Source organism: Hypanus sabinus, chromosome 2, assembly GCF_030144855.1.
Source record: "Hypanus sabinus isolate sHypSab1 chromosome 2, sHypSab1.hap1, whole genome shotgun sequence".
NCBI classification, from domain to species: domain Eukaryota; kingdom Metazoa; phylum Chordata; class Chondrichthyes; order Myliobatiformes; family Dasyatidae; genus Hypanus; species Hypanus sabinus.
In genome coordinates this window covers 8979445-8999027 of record NC_082707.1, presented here as the reverse complement: position 1 = coordinate 8999027, position 19583 = coordinate 8979445, and the positions used below count along the sequence as shown (strand labels likewise).

At 44.8% G+C, this 19583-nt stretch overlaps 1 protein-coding gene across 1 annotated transcript in view; it reads right to left on the bottom strand.

Annotated features, from left to right (window-relative positions):
- Window positions 1-19583, bottom strand: part of fndc3ba (fibronectin type III domain containing 3Ba) — a 345490-nt gene that overhangs the window by 55107 nt on the left and 270800 nt on the right. The window contains exons 14-17 of the mRNA XM_059991776.1: window positions 17233-17319; window positions 11864-12002; window positions 6446-6517; window positions 4918-5036 (exon numbers count right to left, since the gene is read on the bottom strand). Coding sequence (XP_059847759.1) covers window positions 4918-5036; window positions 6446-6517; window positions 11864-12002; window positions 17233-17319 — 417 coding nt within the window. The remainder of the gene's footprint in view (window positions 1-4917; window positions 5037-6445; window positions 6518-11863; window positions 12003-17232; window positions 17320-19583) is intronic.

Sequence of the window (19583 nt, the reverse complement as noted above, 5' to 3'; positions counted from 1 at the left end):
GTCCTCTTGTTTGAATCTCCACTACTCTCAATGGAAAAAGCCTATCCACGTCAACTCTATCTATCCCCCTCATAATTTTAAATACCTCTATCAAGTCCCCCCTCAACCTTCTACACTCCAAAGAATAAAGACCTAACTTGTTCAATCTTTCTCTATAACTTAGGTGCTGAAACCCAGGTAACATTCTAGTAAATCTTCTCTGTACTCTCTCTATTTTGTTGACATCTTTCCTATAATTCAGTGACCAGAACTGTACACAATACTCCAAATTCGGCCTTACCAATGCCTTGTACAATTTTAACATTACATCCCAACTCCTATACTCAATGCTCTGATTTATAAAGGCCAACATACTAAAAGCTTTCTTCACCACCCTATCCACATGAGATTCCACCTTCAGGGAACTATGCACCATTATTCCTAGATCACTCTGTTCTACTGCATTCTTCAATGCCCTACCATTTACCATGTATGTCCTACTTGGATTATTCCTACCAAAATATAGCTCCTCACACTTATCAGCATTAAACTACATCTGCCACCGCTCAGCCCACTCTTCTAACTGGCCTAAATCTCTCTGCAAACTTTGAAAACCTACTTCATTATCCACAATGCCACCTACCTTAGTATCATCTGCATACTTACTAATCCAATTTACCACCCCATCATCCAGATCATTAATGTATATGACAAACAACATTGGACCCAGTACAGATCCCTGAGGCACACCACTAGTCATCGGCCTCCAACCTGACAAACACTACTACTACTCTCTGGCATCTCCCATCCAGCCACTGTTGAATCCATTTTACTACTTCAATATTAATATCTAACGATTGAACCTTCCTAACTAACCTTCCATGTGGAACCTTATCAAAGGCCTTACTGAAGTCCATATAGACAACATCCACTGCTTTACCCTCATCAACTTTCCTCGTAACCTCTTCAAAAAATTCAGTAAGATTTGTCAAACATGACCTTCCACGCACAAATCTATGTTGACTGTTCCTAATCTGACCCTGTCTATCCAGATAATTATATATACCATCTCTAAGAATACTTTCCATTAATTTACCCACCACTGACGTCAAACTGACAGGCCTATAATTGCTAGGTTTACTCTTAGAACCCTTTTTAAACAATGGAACCACATGAGCGATACACCAATTCTCCGGCACCATCCCCGTTTCTAATGACATTTAAAATATTTCTGTCAGAGCCCCTGCTATTTCTACACTAATCTCCCTCAAGGTCCTAGGGAACATCCTGTCAGGACCTGGAGATTTATCCAGTTTTATATTCCTTAAAAGCGCCAGTACTTCCTCCTCTTTAATCATCATAGTTTCCATAACTTCCCTACTTGTTTCGCTTACCTTACACAATTCGATATCCTTTTCCTTAGTGAATACCGAAGAAAAGAAATTGTTCAATATCTCCCCCATCTCTTTCAGCTCCACACATAGCTGTCCACTCTGATTCTCTAAGGAAACAATTTTATCCCTCACTATCCTTTTGCTATTAATATAACTGTAGAAACCCATTGAATTTATTTTTATCTTACTTACCAAAGCAACCTCATATCTTCTTTTAGCTTTTCTAATTTCTTTCTTAAGATTCTTCTTACACTCTTTATATTGCTCGAGCACCTCATTTACTCCATGCTGCCTATTTTTATTGTAGGTATCTCTCTTTTTCCTAACCAAGTTTCCAATATCCCTTGAAAACCATGGCTCCCTCAAACTTTTAACCTTTCCTTTCAATCTAACAGGAACATAAAGATTCTGTACCCTCAAAATTTCTCCTTTAAGTGACCGCCATTTCTCTATAAATTCTCTATAAACCGCCATCTCTCTATTTCTCTATCCTTCCCATAAAACAAATTGTCCCAACCGCTCTTTCTGAATCCTTTCACATCTCCTCAAAGTTAGCCTTTCTCCAATCAAAAATCTCAACCCTGGGTCCAGTCCTATCCTTCTCCATAATTATATTGAAACTAATGGCATTGTGATCACTGGACCCGAAGTGCTCCCCGACACATACCTCCGTCACCTGACCTATTTCATTCCCTAACAGAAGATCCAACACTGCCCCTTCTCTAGTTGGCACCTCTATGTATTGCTTCAAAAAACTATCCTGCACACATTTTACAAACTCTAACCCATCCATCCTTTTTACAGTATGGGCTTCCCAGTCTATGAGTGAAAATTCTTAGGTATTGAAAGCGTGTCTTCATTGAAGGGCAGGTTCTGTCTTAGAAATGATTGAGTTTTTTGAAGAGGTGAGGAAGATGTCAGATGAGGGTAGGGCAACAGATGTTGTCTACATGGACACATGGACAAGATCATCTGAGCTGGGCTGATTCCACAGATTAAGGCACACAGGAGTCACCGTGACGTGCTGGATTGGATTCAGAATGGGTTTGGCCATAGAAGGCAGAGGGTAGTTCAAAGTTCAAAGTAGATTTATTATCAGAGTACATATATGTCACCATATACTACCCATATTTATTTTCTTGCAGGCATTCACAGTAAAAACAAAGAAATGCAACATGCAAATAAATATGGACAACCAATGTGCAAAAAACAAATTGTTCAAATATAAAAAGAAAAACTAAATAATATTGAGAGCATGAATTGCAGAGTCATTGAAAGTAAGCCCATAGGTTGTGGAATCAGTTCGGTGTTGAGATGAGTGAAGCTATCCATGGTGGTTCCGGAGCCCGATGAGGGGTCACGGTAGAGTGGTGTTCTGTGGCGATCAGTGTTGTTTGTGAAGTACTTTAGTGATTTGGACAATGTAGGTGGGCTGATTGTTAAGTTTGCAGATGACACAAAATTGGTGGAGGTGTAGATCATGAGGGTAAGACCATAAAATGTAGCAACACAATTTGCTCTGCCATTCCATCATGGCTGATTTATTATCCCTCTCAACCTCATTCTCCTACCGTCTCCCCATAACCTTTGACACCCTGACTAATCAAGAACCTGTCAACCTTTTCTCTAAATATACCCAATGTCTTGGCCTCTACAGTGGCAATGAGTTCCACAGATTCACCACCAACTGGCTAAAGAAATACCTTTCACCTCTGTTCTAAAGGGACATCGGTTGCCAAAGGATTCTGCAAGATGTCAGTTGGAAATATGGACAGAGAAATGACAGATGGTGGTTAAACTGAACAAGGTTGAGGAGCTGCACTTGGTGAGATCAAATGTAAGGACAGAGTTATGCAGTAAATGGACAAACTTCAGGAAGAACTATGTACAGTCGGAGCTTGGGTTCCAAGTCCATAGGTCCCTGGAAGTAGCAATACTGGTAGATAACACATTCAAAATGCTGGAGGAAGTCAGCAGGCCAGGCACTGCTGAGTCTCTGATCTGTGGAGCTCCTCTGTGTACATTCTGGATTTCCAGTATCTGCAGAACCTCTTGCGTTTGTTGGGTGGTATAGAAAATCTGTGCAGCACCGTTTGCTTCATCAGTCAGGGCACGTCCCATCTCCAGAATTCCCACACCAGTGGATTGGAAATGCTCGGAGCATTACCATCTGGGGAAGGCAGTGCAATCGAAATGTCCTTCATATTCCCGGAATTCTGTGGCCTTTTCTTTCCAAGGGGTTCTTAAATCTAGAGACTAAACAAGTGCTCATACCCACACCAATGCTGAGATCCTGACCTAAATTCTACTTCCGGGTTTGGGGAGGTGGGGAGGTGGGGCAGTGGTGGAAGGAGGTTCCAGTAAGGAAAGGGTTAATACGATATCCAGGCAAGGACAGAGCGCACACGGCCCGGGCAAGAAACCCTTTGCACACCAGGGGTCAGGAGAAGCAATAAGCGCTCCAAGGCACACACACCTAATAAAGGCCAATTGCTTTACTAATTTCAAAGTATCATTGGTTATCAGCTTGTAGTTTCTACTGAGTTTTAACAAATGATAACTGATTTTTCAGGTAAATAATTCAAACGTAAACAGTTTACCACATGATCAATATCCGTAATTGATAAACCAATTCTGTATACAAATATTATTTTCTGTTCAGACTTCAGAACCATGTGGGTGACAGAGGCCATGCTGTTCTCTTTGTGCACAAGTAAAACAAAGTGTGGTTGAGTTGCAAGAAGGCATGTGTTCCATTTATTTTATCATTGGTGATAACAGGGGAGCGTTGCAAACTTAATTGCTCCATCACAGGTGACCATGCTTTGGCCTCCTGGGCCCTGACCTCTGGAATACCCACCCCACACTCCTCTACGTCGTCTCAAAACCCACCTTAAACCTTCAAGTTTCCATGGCCATGAGACAAGGGAGCAGAATTGGGCTATTCAACCAACTGAGTCTGCTCCACCATTCAATCAAAGCCGACTTATCTTCCCTCTCAATCTCAATGGGCCAGAACGGTGGAGCAGCAGGAAACGTAATGCTTCATGTGTAAGATCGGGATTCAATTCCCTCCACAGTCTATAAGGAGATTGTACATTCTTCCTGTGACCACGTGGGTTTCCTCCCACATTCCAAAGACATACGGGTCAGGGTTAGTGAGTTGTGTTGGCACCAGAAGTGTGGCGACTCGTGTGGGCTGCCCCCAGCAAAATCCCTGCTAATTTGATTTGATGTCAATAGTATGCTTCAGTGTTCACTCGGTAAATAAACCTAATCTTAATCTACCTTCATTCTCCTGTCTTCTCCCCATGACCTTTGACATCCTCACCCGTCAAGAACCTATCAAGCTCCACTTTAAATATACCCAATGACTAGGCCTCCTTGGCCATCCGTGGCACTGAATTCCACACATTCACTACCCTGTAGCTGGGAAATTCCCAATCCGTGTCCTAAAGCCTTCTTGCACAGTTCGGCTTGGTGCCTGGCGCACCTTGGGTTTTTTGTCTGCGAAACAGTGGCTATAAAACGTTGGGTGCTGTACCTGGCTGTGACCCCCGGTGCTGATACAACAGGCTCTAAACCGATATAAGGTGCCGGGCTTCAGTTCCTCGCAGGCGTACTCGTTAGACGATCCGCTGTACACCACCTCCCACTGGCTTCCTGTAAAAGGACATTGAGAAGGAAACTGAGCATCTCCCAACGCTCCCTCGTCCAATCAGCACCGAAGATTCATCGCACACCAGGTGTGGATATCAACCTATAAGTAGGCAGAGGACTGACCTCTGCACCCAGTGTCATGGAGACTAGGGCAAGGTACAGCAACTCCCCATGGCTTATCACACAGTATAGTCCCTTAGCTTGACATACTGGGGAAGGGTGGATACAGGAATGGGTTCCTAACACACTCACCTGGCAAATAAGGGATAAGGGACTGGCTCCCAGCACACTACACTAGGGAATGAGGATAGACTGTGATCCCTATAAGCTGTAGTCAAGACAAGTCACTTTTTATTGTCATTTTGACCATAACTGCTGGTACAGTACACAGTAAAAACGAGACAATGTTTTTCAGGACCATGGTGCTACATGAAACAATACAAAAACTACACTGAACTACATAAACCAACACAAAAACTACACTAGACTACAGACCTACCCAGGACTGCATAAAGTACACAGAACAGTGCAGGCGTTACAATAAATAATAAACAAGACAATAGGCACAGCAGAGGTCAGTAGGTTGGTAGTCCGATGGCTTGGGGGAAAATCTGTTACATAAACAAACAGCTGAATGGCGGCGTTCGGGATTCCATCCATTTCTGTACTCCTGCCAAGTATTTCGTTGCCACAGATGTAGTCCAATTTATTGTCCATTGGAGAGCAGAATGGACGGGAGAGCCAGCCGGCTAGGGCTTGCTTTTTTCCCAGCTCAGACTCCTGTCCGCTTGCCTCACTTCCGCTTACGACATCCCCACCTCCGGCCACCGGCATCAGGCGACTCCGAGGACTGCAGGCCCGATTCCCTCAGCAAGCCGAGGCCGAGCAATCTAACCAGCAGATTTTCACGAAGGTTTGTTTTTGGGTGATCTCTGTATTGTAGCAGTATCTGGCGATGGTAGATAGTCGCTCTGTTATCCATTGCCCTAAACCCTAATTGTGCCTTAAAATTAAATTAAGAACTAAATTAAAGTAGCACCAGATCCGAAAGGCCGCTGCTGCCGTGTGTCGCGCCACCTACAGGATCATGGGACTGTACTGTACTGGGGAATGAGGGATACAAGTCTGACAGTATTCCAAAGTCACTGTAGTGGGGAATGAGGGATATGAAATTATATTTTTAATCAATTCTTTTGGAATAAACAAACAGTGAGCATCTTCCTGGGATGCTAGCATTTTAAAGTAGGTTTCTCTAAGGCATCATCCCGGGAATAAACCTCACTCTACTGGCTTAGACATCGGTGGCTTGCAGGGGGCTTCCAGTATCCCTGGAGTGGGAATTCCTGGAAAACCCAGCTCCAGTGGGAAACGGAGACTTTAATATAAAAGGAGGAAGATTAATGAGAGCTCACCCTCTGAACTTCCCTCCGAATACTCCAGCAGATACTTGAGAATTTCTGATCCCCCATTGTCTTGTGGCGAATCTATGAAGACCAAAAGGGTTGGTGTTAGGAAAGCAATTACCAATAGGGTCATTGCATTACTTGCAACTACAATCTACATCGTTAAAGAGACGAACAGGATCGGACCCGAAGATAGAAAAAGATGAAGAATATTTGTCACGTACATGGAAACAAACAGTGATATGTGTCACTTGCATTAATGACCATCACAGTCCGATAATGTGCTAGGGGCAGCCCGGAAACATCACCAGACTCCCGGTGCCAACAACTAGCTAACCGAAATCGGAACATAGGAGAAAACCGGAGAACCTGGAGGAAACCCATGTGGTAACGGAGAACACAGAAACTCTACAGACAGTGAAGGGGATTGAAACCAGATTGCTGGCATTGTAAGCCACAAAAACTAGGTTAAATGATTTAAGGAACCTCTGGAGAAGGGGTTCACCAGGATGCTTCCTGGATTAGAGGGCATGGGCTATCATGAGTGGTTGGACAAACGTGGGTTGTTTTCTCTGGAGGGGTGGAGGCTGAGGGGAGATCTCATAGTGTTTATCAGATTATGAGAGGCATAGATAGATTAGATAGACAGTATCTTTTTCCCAGAGTTGAAATCTCTAATACCAGATGGGATATATTTAAAATGAGAGGGGGTCATTTCAAAGGAGGTGTGAGAGGCAAGTTTTTTTTACATAGAGGGTGGTGGGTGCCTGGAATATGCTGCCTGGGGTGACGGTAGAGGGAGTTACATTGGGGACATTTAAGCGATGTTTAGATAAGCACATGAATGTGAGGAAAATGGAAGGATATGGACACTATGTAGGCAGAGGGGATTACTTTTGTTGGCCATTTGATGACTAATTTATTTGGTTTGGTACAACATTGTGCACTAAAGGGCCTGTTCCCGTGGTACTGTTCAAAGTTCTATGAGTGCAAGACCCAAATTATGAAAGCATGGGCACCAAAGAGGTGTGCATGGGTCTCGGATTGGAGGAGTGGAGGAGTGAGGTGAGACAGTGGTTTGAACACAACCATGACACCCTTTGCACTGATACATAGTAGGACTAGAGGCCAACAGCAGTCAGTGAGATAAACAAATAAAATTAAGGGTCAACTTTATTTGTCCTAATGCCTCACTAGTCTTTTGATCGCTCTGTACCTGATGGTGAGAGCATGCCACCGTGCCTGGAGAATGTGGCCCAAGTTTTTCTACATTTTGGATGTGGACTTGGACTGCAGACTACAGACTTCTATTCAGTCTTACAGTTTTTTATACTCTTCGATTTTTGTCCAATCTTCTTCACTTTTTTTGTGCAGAGAGTGCTATTTGGGGGTTGAAGTGCCTGTTCTGGTTGTTCCTTTTTTTGTGTGAGGGGAGATCTGTTTGTTCGTATTTTTGTGTGAGGGGGATTCGAGGGTTGAGGTGCCTGTCCATTTTTGTTCATTATTTTTGTGCAGGGAGCTGGGAGGAGGAGGTTGATGACTGTGCTGCTTTTCTTTTCTCTCTTGGTTTCATGACTACCTGGAGAAGAACTGTTTCAGAGTTGTGTTCTATGACAATAAATGAACTTTTTTTTGAACGAATCGAGCTCTCTAACTGAGTATGCTGAGACATTTTCCCTAGCTAGTAATGTTACCCATAAGACACAGGAGAAGAATTAGACCATCTGGCCATTGAGCCATCGAGCCATCTGGCCATTGAGCCTCCTCTACCATTCAATTATGGCTGATCTTTTCTTCCCCTCCTCAGCCCCACTCTCCCTAACCATTAATGCCATGTCCAATCAAGAACCTATCAATTTCTGCCTTAAATACACCCAACGACCAGGCCTCCACAGCTACATGTGGCAACAAATTCCACAAATTCACCACCCTTTGGCTAAAGAAATTTCTCTGCATCTCTGTTTCGAATGGACAACCCTCTATCCTGAGGCTATGCCCCCTTGTCCTAGACTCCCCCACCATGGGAAACATCCTTTCCACATCTACTCTGTCTAGTCCTTTCAACATTCGAAAAGTTTAAATGAGATCTCTCCTCATCATTCTAAATTCCAGCGAATACAGACCCAGAGCCATCAATTGTTCCTCGTATGATAATACTTTCATTCCCTAAATTACCTTTTGAATATCCTCTGAACCCTCTCCAATGCTAGCACATCTTTTCTTAGACGAGGAGCCCAAAACTGTTCACAATACTCTAAGTGAGGCCTCACCAGTGTCTTATAAAGCCTCAGCATCACATCCCTGCTCCTGTATTCTAGACCCCTTGAAATGAATGCTAACATTGCATTTGCCTTCCTCACCACCAACTCAGTCCACAAGTTAACCTTTAGGGTGTTCTGCACAAGGACTCCAAAGTCCCTCTGCATCTCAGATTCTTGGATTTTCTCTCCATTTAGAAAATAGTCTGCACATTTATTTCTACCACCAAAGTGCATGACCATGCATTTTTCAACATTGTATTTCATTTGCCCCTCTCTTGCCCATTCTCCTAATCTGTCTAAGTCCTTCTGCATCCTACCTGTTTCCTCAAAACTACCTGCCTTCCACCAATCTTCTTATCATCTGCAAACTTGGCAACAAAGCCATCAACTCCATCATCTAAATCATTGATATACAGCATAAAAGAAGTGGTCCCAACACTGACCCCTGCGGAACACCACTATTCACTGGCAGCCAACCAGAAAAGGATCCTTTTTTTCCCACTCACTGCCTCCTACCAGTTAGCCAATGCTCTAACCTTGAAACTAGAAACTGTCCTGTAATAACATGGGCTTGTAACTTGGTAAGCAGCCTCATGTGTGGCACCTTGTCAAAGGCCTTCTGAAAATCCAAATATACAACATCCACTATATCCCCCTTATCTATCCTACTTGTAATCTCCTCAAAGAATTCCAACAGATTTGTCAGGCAGGATTTTCTCTAAAGGAAACCATGCTGACTTTGTACTATCTTGTCCTGTGTCATCAAGTACTCCATCACCTCATCCTTAACAATTGACTCCAACATCTTCACAACCACTGAGGTCAGGTAAACTGATTTATAATCTCCCTTCTGCTGCTTTCCTTCTTTCTTAAAGAGTGGAGAGACATTTGCAATTTTCCAGTCCTCTTGCACCATGCCAGAGTTCAATGATTTTTGAAAGATTATTTCTAATGCCTCCACAATCTCTCACACTGCCTCTTTCAGAACCCTAGGGTGCAGTTCATCTGGTCCGGATGACTCATGTACCCCTGGGTCTTCCAGTTTTTTGAGCACCTTCTCCTTTGTAATAGTAACTGCACTCACTTCTCTTCCCTCACAGCCTTCAACATCTGACACACTGCTAGTGTCTTCCACAGTAAAGACTGATGCAAAATATTCATTTAGTTCATCTGCCGTCTCCTTGGCCCCGTTATTATTTCTGCGGTCTCACTTTCTAGCAGCCCTATATCTACTCTCATCGCTCTTTTATTTTTAACATACCAGAAAAAGCTTTAACTATCTGCATTGATATTGTTTGCTAGCTTGTTTTCATATTACATCTTTTCCCTCCTAATAATTCTTTTAGTGCCCTCTATAGGTTTTTAAAAGCTTCCCAATCCTTTAACTTCCCACCTATGTTCCCTCTAAGCTGTGCGCATGTGCACAGTTCCGGTTTGTACAGCTGCATCATGGCGGCAGCCATCTTTGGCAGACAATGTTCATATCATGGAACATAGAACATAGAATAGTACAGCACATTACAGGCTCTTCGGCCCATAATGTTGTGCAGAACCTCAAACCCTGCCTCCCATATAACCCCCCACCTTAAATTCCTCCATATACCTGTCTAATAGTCTCTTAAACTTCACTAGCGTATCTGCCTCCACCACTGACTCAAGCAGTGCATTCCACGCACCAACCACTCTCTGAGTGAAAAACCTTCCTCTAATATCCCCCTTGAACTTCCCTCCGCTTACCTTAAAGCCATGTCTTCTTGTACTGAGCAGTGGTGCCCTGGGGAAGAGGCGCTGGCTGTCCACTCTGTCTATTCCTCTTAATATCTTGTACACCTCTATCATGTCTCCTCTCATCCTCCTTCTCTCCAAAGAGTAAAGCCCTAGCTCCCTTAATCTCTGATCATAATCCATACTCTCTAAACCAGGCAGTATCCTGGTAAATCTCCTCTGTACCCTTTCCAATGCTTCCACATCCCTCCTATACAGAGGTGACCAGAACTGGACACAGTACTCCAAGTGTGGCCTAACTAGAGTTCTATAGAGCTGCGTCATTACATCGCATCTCTTAAACTCTATCCCTCGACTTATGAAAGCTAACACCCCATAAGCTTTCTTAACTATCCTATCTACCTGTGAGGCAACTTTCAGGGATCTGTGGATATCTACCCCCCGATCCCTCTGCTCCTCCACACTACCAAGTATCCTGCCATTTACTTTGTACTCTGCCATGGAGTTTGTCCTTCCAAGGTGTACCACCTCACACTTCTCTGGGCTGAATTCCATCTGCCACTTCTCAGCCCACTTCTGCATTCTATCAATGTCTCTCTGCAATCTTCGACAATCCTCTACACTATCTACAACACCACCAACCTTTGTGTCATCTGCAAACTTGCCAACCCACGCTTCTACCCCCACATTCAGGTCGTTAATAAAAATAACAATAAGTAGAGGTCCCAGAACAGATCCTTGTGGGACACCACTAGTTACAATCCTCCAATCTGAATGTACTCCATCCACCACAACCCTCTGCCTTCTGCAGGCAAGCCAATTCTGAATTCACCTGGCCAAACTTCCCTGGATCCCATGCCTTCTGACTTTCTGAATAAGCGATACATTGCGGAGTAGGCCCTCCCAGAGCTTTGTGCCACACCGTCCCAACAACACCACAACCCCAATTAACCCCAACCCAATGACCAATGAATCTACCCGGTACATCTTTGGACTGTAGGAGGAACTGGAGCAGCTGAGGAAAATGTACATGCCATGGGTAGGAAGTACAGAGACTCCTTACAGACCAGTGCCGATATTCAGCTCCGAACTCCGGTAAGCCCCGAGCTGTAACCGCATCATGCTAACACCCTGCCACCGTTGATCTGGATGAACGGCAGGCAAGACGAGGTCTTTGCTGTACCTCAGAACGTGTGACAATTAAAAACCAATTCCAATTTCCCAGTCCATGTGTATCTTGGTCAGCATGGAGCAGATGGGCCAAAAGGCCTGTTTCCATGGTGTGAGACTTTGTGACCAGGAAAACCCCAGGAGGCTGTGGGATGAATTACATCAGAGCCCCAGGGGTCTGTCCCAGGATTCTACCAGTGAGCTGTGATCGTTATCGGCTGTCGAGCTTAGGGAGATGAAGGGCGGAGCGGTGGGGAAGGTTTATACTTACCCCACTTGAGGTGGAGACTGTGCGAGGTGGCGGGGCTGACTAGGTAGGGTGTGGAGGGTGGTCCTGGCTGGTCTGGGTTGGTGATGCAGACGAGGACCTCACTGGGGTTGCTTTTGCCTTCCGAATTTGAAGCTATCAGCTGCAGATAGAAACATGGCGATGTCAGCAGTCATCAGACACCAGTCACGCACTGCAGAGCAGTGGACCCAGCCCAAACTGTCTACATTCCTCACTGCCTCAGTATAACCCCCCCCCCCCCCACACTGGGCAGGCTCTCTCCTCCCCTCTCCCACTGGGAAGCAGAGACAAAAGCAAGTAGAGATTTTTGTACCAGCAGGCTCAAGGACAGCCTCTACCCCATTGTTATTAGACTACTGAACGAAGCTTTCACATAAAAAAATGTAAACTCTTTGTTTATTTAGAGGTACACTAAGGAAAAGGCCCTTCTGGAGCAATGAGCTACACTGTCCAGCAACCCAGCTAGACTAATCACTCACTTAGTTACAATGACCAGTTAATCTACTAACCAGTACGTCTTTGGACTGTGGAAGGAAACCCATGCGGTCGCGGGGAGGAACTCCTTACAGCTGACAATGGAATTAACATGCACACCCTTGGCCCTGAGCTGTAAGAGCGTTGCACTATCTGCTACACTACCGAGGCCCTTTGTCTGCCTGCACTGCACTTTATCTGTATCAACAGCAACTCTATTCTGCCCTTTGTTTCCCCTTCATACTACCTTGAGCTTTGTGTATGTGGTGATGAGGAAAGCATGTAAATAACAGCTTTCTACTCTCTCTCAGTACATGAGGGGCAAGGGGCACCAAGGTAGCAGTTTGCACGATGCTTGAGGTGTCAGAGTTCAGAGTTCAATTCCATTCAACTCTGTACAAAGTTTGTACAGTCTTTCCAGGAACACATGGGTTTCCTGCAGGAGTTCCAATTTCCTCCCACAGGTCAAAGATGTACTGGTTAACAGGTTAATCAGTCATTGAAAACTCTTCTGTGATTAGACTAGGATTGAAATGGTGGGTCGCTTTATGGGTTGTTGGGCTGGAAGGGCCTGTTTCACTGTATCACTAAATAAATATCATAAAAATCCATGAGACAGTAATAACAGTCCCATTCCTGTTCCGACATGTCAGTCCATTATGCCAAAGTGAAGCCACCCTCAGGGTGGAGGAGCAACATCTTATATTCCATCTGGCAAGCCTCCAAACTGATGGCATGAATAATTACTTACCCTTTTGGTTAAAAAAGAGTTTGCATCCTTCCCGTCCTTATCCTATCACTCCTTCCTGGAGCCTCTCCTCCTTCCCTTTCTCCTGTGGCCCACTCTCCTCTCCTATAAGATTCCTTCTTCTCCAGCCCTTGACCGTTTTCACTTAGCCTCCTTCCCCTTCCCCCACCTGACATCTTCCCCCATCCTTCTTAGTCCTGAAGAAGGGTCTTGGCCCAAAATATCAACTCTATATTACTTTTCCTGGATGCTGCCCGACCTGCTGAGTTCCTCCAGCATTTTGTGTGTGTTGCTCTGGGTTTCCAGCATCTGCAGAATCTCTTGTGTTTATCACTGTTTACCACTCATTAGGTGCTGCTGAAGTAATTGAAAGGTGGGGAAATAGTATGTGCACAACAAGACTCTGCCAAAAGTCCACTGGGCATTGATCAGACAGAGCACTTTCTGCTGCTGTACAAAGACCCTGGGAACCCTCTCTCCATTCCAAATTATTGCCCATGGGATCTCACCTGTCTACCTGAGAGAGCATCAGGAAGATAGCACTTCATCAGACCTCTGGCTGGCATTACTCCACCTGTTTCCGGAGGGAAGCCTTGGGCTTGCGGTCCACCCACGCAATGCCCCTCCTCACTCCCACACTTGTCTTGGGCATCCTCCACTACCAGAGTAAGGCTAAACAAATACTCAGGAACAGCAGCTCATGTCACGTTCAGGACATGAGACAATATCAAACCAATCCCATTCCAACATCAAATTCCTCAACTTCTGGTCACTTGCTCCCCTCTCTGTCCCTTTTTCCCCTCCTCCTGATCTACCCAGATCCTCCTACACCCAACCCAGCCCCCTCAACCTGTTACTTTCCCCTCTCCACCCTACACCAACTGACCGTCAGCCATTCACTCCTCTCACCTCCCTCACCACTGCTTCTGTCTGCTTCCCCCACCTCCCTCACTTGATTCCATGCTCCGCCTTCCTTTCCTATCAGATCCATCATCTGCAGTCCTTTGTCACTTCCATCTCCTCCCTGCCTCAGTCACTCTCCCCTCCTCCATCTGTCTACCACCCTCCTCAGTCATTCTCCCCTCCTCCATCTGCCTACCACCCTCTATCTTTTGACATTGTTGAAGGTTCTTGAGTTGAAACACTTTCTGTCTGATTGCCCCTCCTGCCCCCCACAGATGCTGCCTGTCCAGCTGAGTTCCATTTTGTGTGTTGCTGCAGATTCTGGTATCTGCATTCCCGTGTGTGTCCTGTCCATTAAGAGGGTTCTGGCCCAATGGACAGACCGCTGGGGAAAGGGTGTACAACGTGAGTCATTATACCAACCACTTCCTGCCCAGACAGTGAAGATTGAATATAGCCACAGAGTAATACACATAAAAAGCTCTGAAGGTAGACAAGTCTCCTGGGCCAGATGGTGTACATCCCAGGGTACGGAAGGAGGTGGCTCAAGGCATTAGTAAGGGTCTTTCAAGAATCACTCCATTTTGGAAAGGTTCCAGAAGACTGGAAAATTGCAAATGTCACTCGACTCTTCACGAAGGGAGAGAGGCAGAAGACAGGAAATGATAGGCCAGTTAGTCTGACCTCAGTGGTTGGGAAGATGTTGGAGTCGATTACTAAGGATGAGATCTCAGGGTATTTGGAGACACATGAAAAAATAGGCCAAAGTCAGCATGGTTTCCTCAGGGGAAAATCTTGCCTGACAAACCTGTTGGAATTCTTTGAAGAAATAACAAGCAGGATAGACAAAGGAGAATTGGTTGATGTTGTGTACTTGGATTTTCAGAAGGCCTTTGACAAGATGCCTCACATGAGGATGTGAGGCTTGTGGTATTTCCTGTAATACCACAAGCTACGAGCCCTTGGTATTACAGGAAAGATTCTAGCATGGATAAAGCAGTGGCTGATTGGCAGGAGGCAGAATGGGAGTAAACAGAGTCTTTTCTGGCTGGCTGTCAGTGACTAGAGGTGTTCCACAGGGATCTGAGCTGGGACCGAGTCTTTTTGCGTTATATGTCACTTGATGGCTTTGTTGCAAAGTTTGCAGACGATATGAAGATAGGTGGAGGGGCAGGTAGTTTTGAGGAATTAGAGAGGCTTCAGAAGGACTTAACAGATTAGGAGAATGGCAAAGAGTAGCAGATGGAATACAATGTCAGCAAGTGTATGGTCATGCGCTTTGGTAGAAGTGAAAGGGTCAACTATTTTCTAAATGGAGAGAAAATACAAAAAATCTGAGGTGCAAAGGGATTTGAGAATCCTTATACGTGATCCCCTGAAGGATAATTTGCAGGTTGAGCCTGTGTTGAGGAAGGCAAATACAATGTTAGTATCCATTTCAAGAGGACTAGAATATAAAAGCAAGTGTAAGGGGGGGTCTTCTTTGTGTACTGGGTATGAAAATCAAAATGGCTTCTTCGTTTTGTTAAAAGTAGGAATGCTTCTTTGTTATGATAAGTGCTTTCGCTCGCAGTTTGTTTGGGTTAAAATTTACTGATAACGAGAATTGTATTCGTTTGTTAACCAATTGGGATTAATGTTATTCTTTCTTCTGGGTCTGTAAACTGATTGTTGACGGGCATTTTGAGGAGTCGGCGCAATGGGGTGAGAGAGAGAGGATGCAGTGCTGTAAGCTGGGCGACGGAACGGACACCAAGCGGGGGAGTCCGAGGCCCGGAGGTTGGCGAGAAGAGGAGACGAGGATGGATATGCTTGGTTGATCACTGTGGGTGGTCCTGAGCTGCGAGTCGAGGAGGTCTGAGGGGATCGAATGGTGGCCAGAAGACTTCGTTAATTGAGCTCCAACAGTTGTGCACGAAGTGGTTTGGACTTTGATAAGTTTTGGCGCCTTTCTTTATTTTCTTTTCCTTCATATACACTGCATCATTATTAATCACTTAGTTATAGTAATCTTTATAAATTGTAATCATTTAATCGCATATGGTGTCCAGTCTGTTAATTGGCGGGGTTGTGGACATCACACAGCATCCGCACAAACTGGTTATCCAGTTTGGCGGGGCTGAAGGCTGCTCCCCCTAGACAGAAGCGAGCTGAGTGAGCCTGAGGCAACTCGGGGGTTACACAAAGATGTAATCTTGAAGCTTTATAAAACTTTGGTGAGGCCTCACTTGGAGTATTGTGAGTAGTTTTGGGCCCTGTATCTTAGAAAAGATGTGCTGAAACTGGAGAGGGTTCAAAGGAGGTTCACAAAATTGACTCCAGGATCGAATGGCTTGTCATATGAAGAGTATCTGATGGCTCTGGGCCTGTATTCACTGGAATTCAGAAAAATGAGGGGTGACCTCATTGAAACCTATCAAAAGGTGAAAAGTCTTGACAGAGTGGATGTGGTGAGGATGTTTCCTATGGTGGTGGAATCTATGGCCACAGGACACAGCCTCAGAATACAGGGGCTTCCTTTTAGAACGGAGATAAAGTAGGAATTTTTAGCTAGAGTCTGGTGAATCTGTGGAATTCTTTGCCACAGGCAGTTGTGGAGGCCAAGTCTTTATGTATATTTAAGGAGGAGATGGATAGAGTCTTGATTGGTCAGGTCACGAAGGGATACGAGGAGAAGGCCGGAGATTGGGGCTGAGAGGAAATTGGATCAGCCATGATGAAATGGCGGAGCAGACTCAATAGGGCAAAATGAACTAATTCTGCTTCTATTTTTTATGGTCATAAAATGCTGGAGGAACTCAGCAGGTCAGGCAGCATCTATAAAAGTGAATAAAGAGTTGATGTTTTGAGCTGAGATCATTCAACAGGAGTAGAAATAAAGGGGAAGAAGCCAGAATAAGAAGGTGGGAGGGGGGGGGGAAGAGTACAAGCTGGAAGGTAGTAGTTGTGATCAGGTGGGGAGGAAGGTGGGTGGGTGGGGCTAGGTGGGTGAATTAAGAAGCTGGAGGTGATAGATGGAAAAGTTAAAGGGCTGAAGAAGAAGGAATGTGACAGGAGAGGTCAGTGGACCATAGGAGAAAGGGAAGGAGGAGGGAAATGAGAGGCAGGTGAGGAGAAGAGAAGAGTTGAGTGGGGATCCAGAACAGGGAATGGAAGAAGAGGGAAGGGAGTGGGGAGAAAAATGATCTGAAGCTAGAGAATCTGGTAGAGGAACAGGCCAACTTACCCTGAACTTGTATTGTGTGTTCCTGGTCAGTGACTTTACTGTGCAGGTCAGCTCCTCCCCTGTGTATTTTGTTTGGAAGCCCGACACCTGTGGTAAAGCAACATCTTCAGAATTGTCAATGACCCTCCCACCTGAACACCACCATCTCTCTGACCCTCTACCATCAAGTAGAAGGTACCCCTGTATAAGACTGTATGGCTTCTTCCCCGGGCTGTGAGAGTTCTGAACACCCAGTACACGTTACTTATCAGTAGCAAACAATATGCTGTATGTCTACTTCATATCATCTTGTAGCTCAAGTTTAATTATCATTTAAACATACAGGAATAGCATGAATATAACCGAATGAAAGAGTGTCCCTCTGGGGCAAGGTGCAAAACACAATACTAACAGTCATACATAGCACAAAGCACATATAGCAGTAAAACAGAGTCTAAATCTATTTTATTTATTTAGTTAGAGATTCAGCAGGGAACAGGACCTTCTGGACCAATGAGCCGGGCCGCCCAACAACCCACCTTCCGGACAATTTACAATGACCCATTAACCTACTGACCAGTACATCTTTGGACGGTGGGAGGAAACCTGAGCACCCAGAGGAAACCCACACATTCCACAGGGAGGATGTACAGAGGATGCCAGGATTGAATTCCGATCTCCGATGCCTTCAAATGTAGTAGCATAACGCTAACTGCTATGCTACCATTTTTCTAGTCTAACTTTCCTATGCTTCCTTGCACTTTAATATAGTTGCCTGTATACATGGAATTATTCAGTCATTTTTCCAGTAATTATAGTAAAGCAACTTCTGTATTTTTCTAGAAGCTTCTTAGATCTTTTCTATAGCAGATGTCATGCGACTCAAACCTGGCTATTCTATAGGTTAATTGTTATCATTGGAATATTGTTATCTAATCAGGATATTAAAGAATCTAGTCATGAGCTCTCTGTGAGAGGAGTCGGAGAGCTTCGGGCTCCGATGTTTATAGAGCACTTGTATTGGTTAATTGCTGTTTAACGAGAGCCATTAATTGTTAGATTTGCTTGTGCTTGTTTGCTCAAGCGACTGGCTGTAATGCTGTCTCCTGGTGCTTTCTGCTTACTTTGATTGGCTCGGGATTCTGTGTTACTTGCATTATTCAAGTGGACACTTGATTACCACTAACCGCGGGGTCCTAGTTTTGAGAATGTTACTTCTCACGGTGTTGCTTGGGTGAGCCACTGATGTTCTGCTGGAGTTATTGTGAATAAACTCTGGTCGCCATCTCTACATCAGAGACTGTCTCCTGGGTTCTGATATTGCCAGTGCACACCACAACAGTCTCTTAGGTAGGATACATGAAAATGGAGGGTTATGGACAGCACTGGAGGGAATGATTAGATTGATCGTCGAGTAGGCTTATATAGATTGGTACAGCATTATGGGCTGAAGGGCCTGTACTGTTCGATTTCAGATATTACAAGAAGCATTTGGAGGCTTGGAGGATGCGGTCAGGCTCACCAGGATGGTGCCTGGATTAGAGGGAATGTGTCATCATGAGAGGTTGTCAACCGTGGGTTGTTTTCTTTGGAGTGGCGGAGGGAAAGAGGAGGTCTGGAAGAGGTTTATAAGATTATGAGAGTTATAGACAGAGTAGAAAGACAGTGTTTTTTCCCCCAGAGTTGAAATATCTAATATCAGTGGGCTAGCATTTAAGTGTGAGAGGGGTTAAGTACAAAGGAGATGTGTTGGGCAATTTTTACTGAAAGTGGTGGACATCTTAAACTGCAGCCAGGTGTGTTGGTGGATGCAGGTATGACAGAGGTCTTTATGCGATTTTTAGATGGGGACATGAATGTGCAGAGAATGGAGGGATATGGACATTACACAGGGAAAAGGGATTAGTTTGCTCTGGTACTTAACTTTCATCAGAGAGTGGTGAATCTGTGGAATTCATTGCCACAGATGGCTGTGGAGGCCAAGTCATCGGGTATATTTAAAGAGGTGGTTGTTAAGTTCTTGATTAGTCAGGGTACAAAGATTACGGGAAGAAGGCAGGAGTGCATGAAGGCATGAGAGGGTTAATAGATCGGCCACGATGGAATGTACGAGCAGACTCAATGGGCTGAATGGCCTAGTTCTACTCCTTTTGTCTTACAGTTTTATGGTCTTACAGTCCAACCTGGTGGCAGCCTCATTATGGCAGTGGGGAGGTCATGGATGACATGTCAGAATGGGAATGGGCATTGGAATTAAAATGGTGAACCACTGGGAAATTCTGCTATTTGTGAATAGAACGAAGGTGCTCAAATATTGAAAAGTCTGATAGAGTTGACATAGAGTGGTTGTTTTTTGCAGTGGGAGAGTCTAG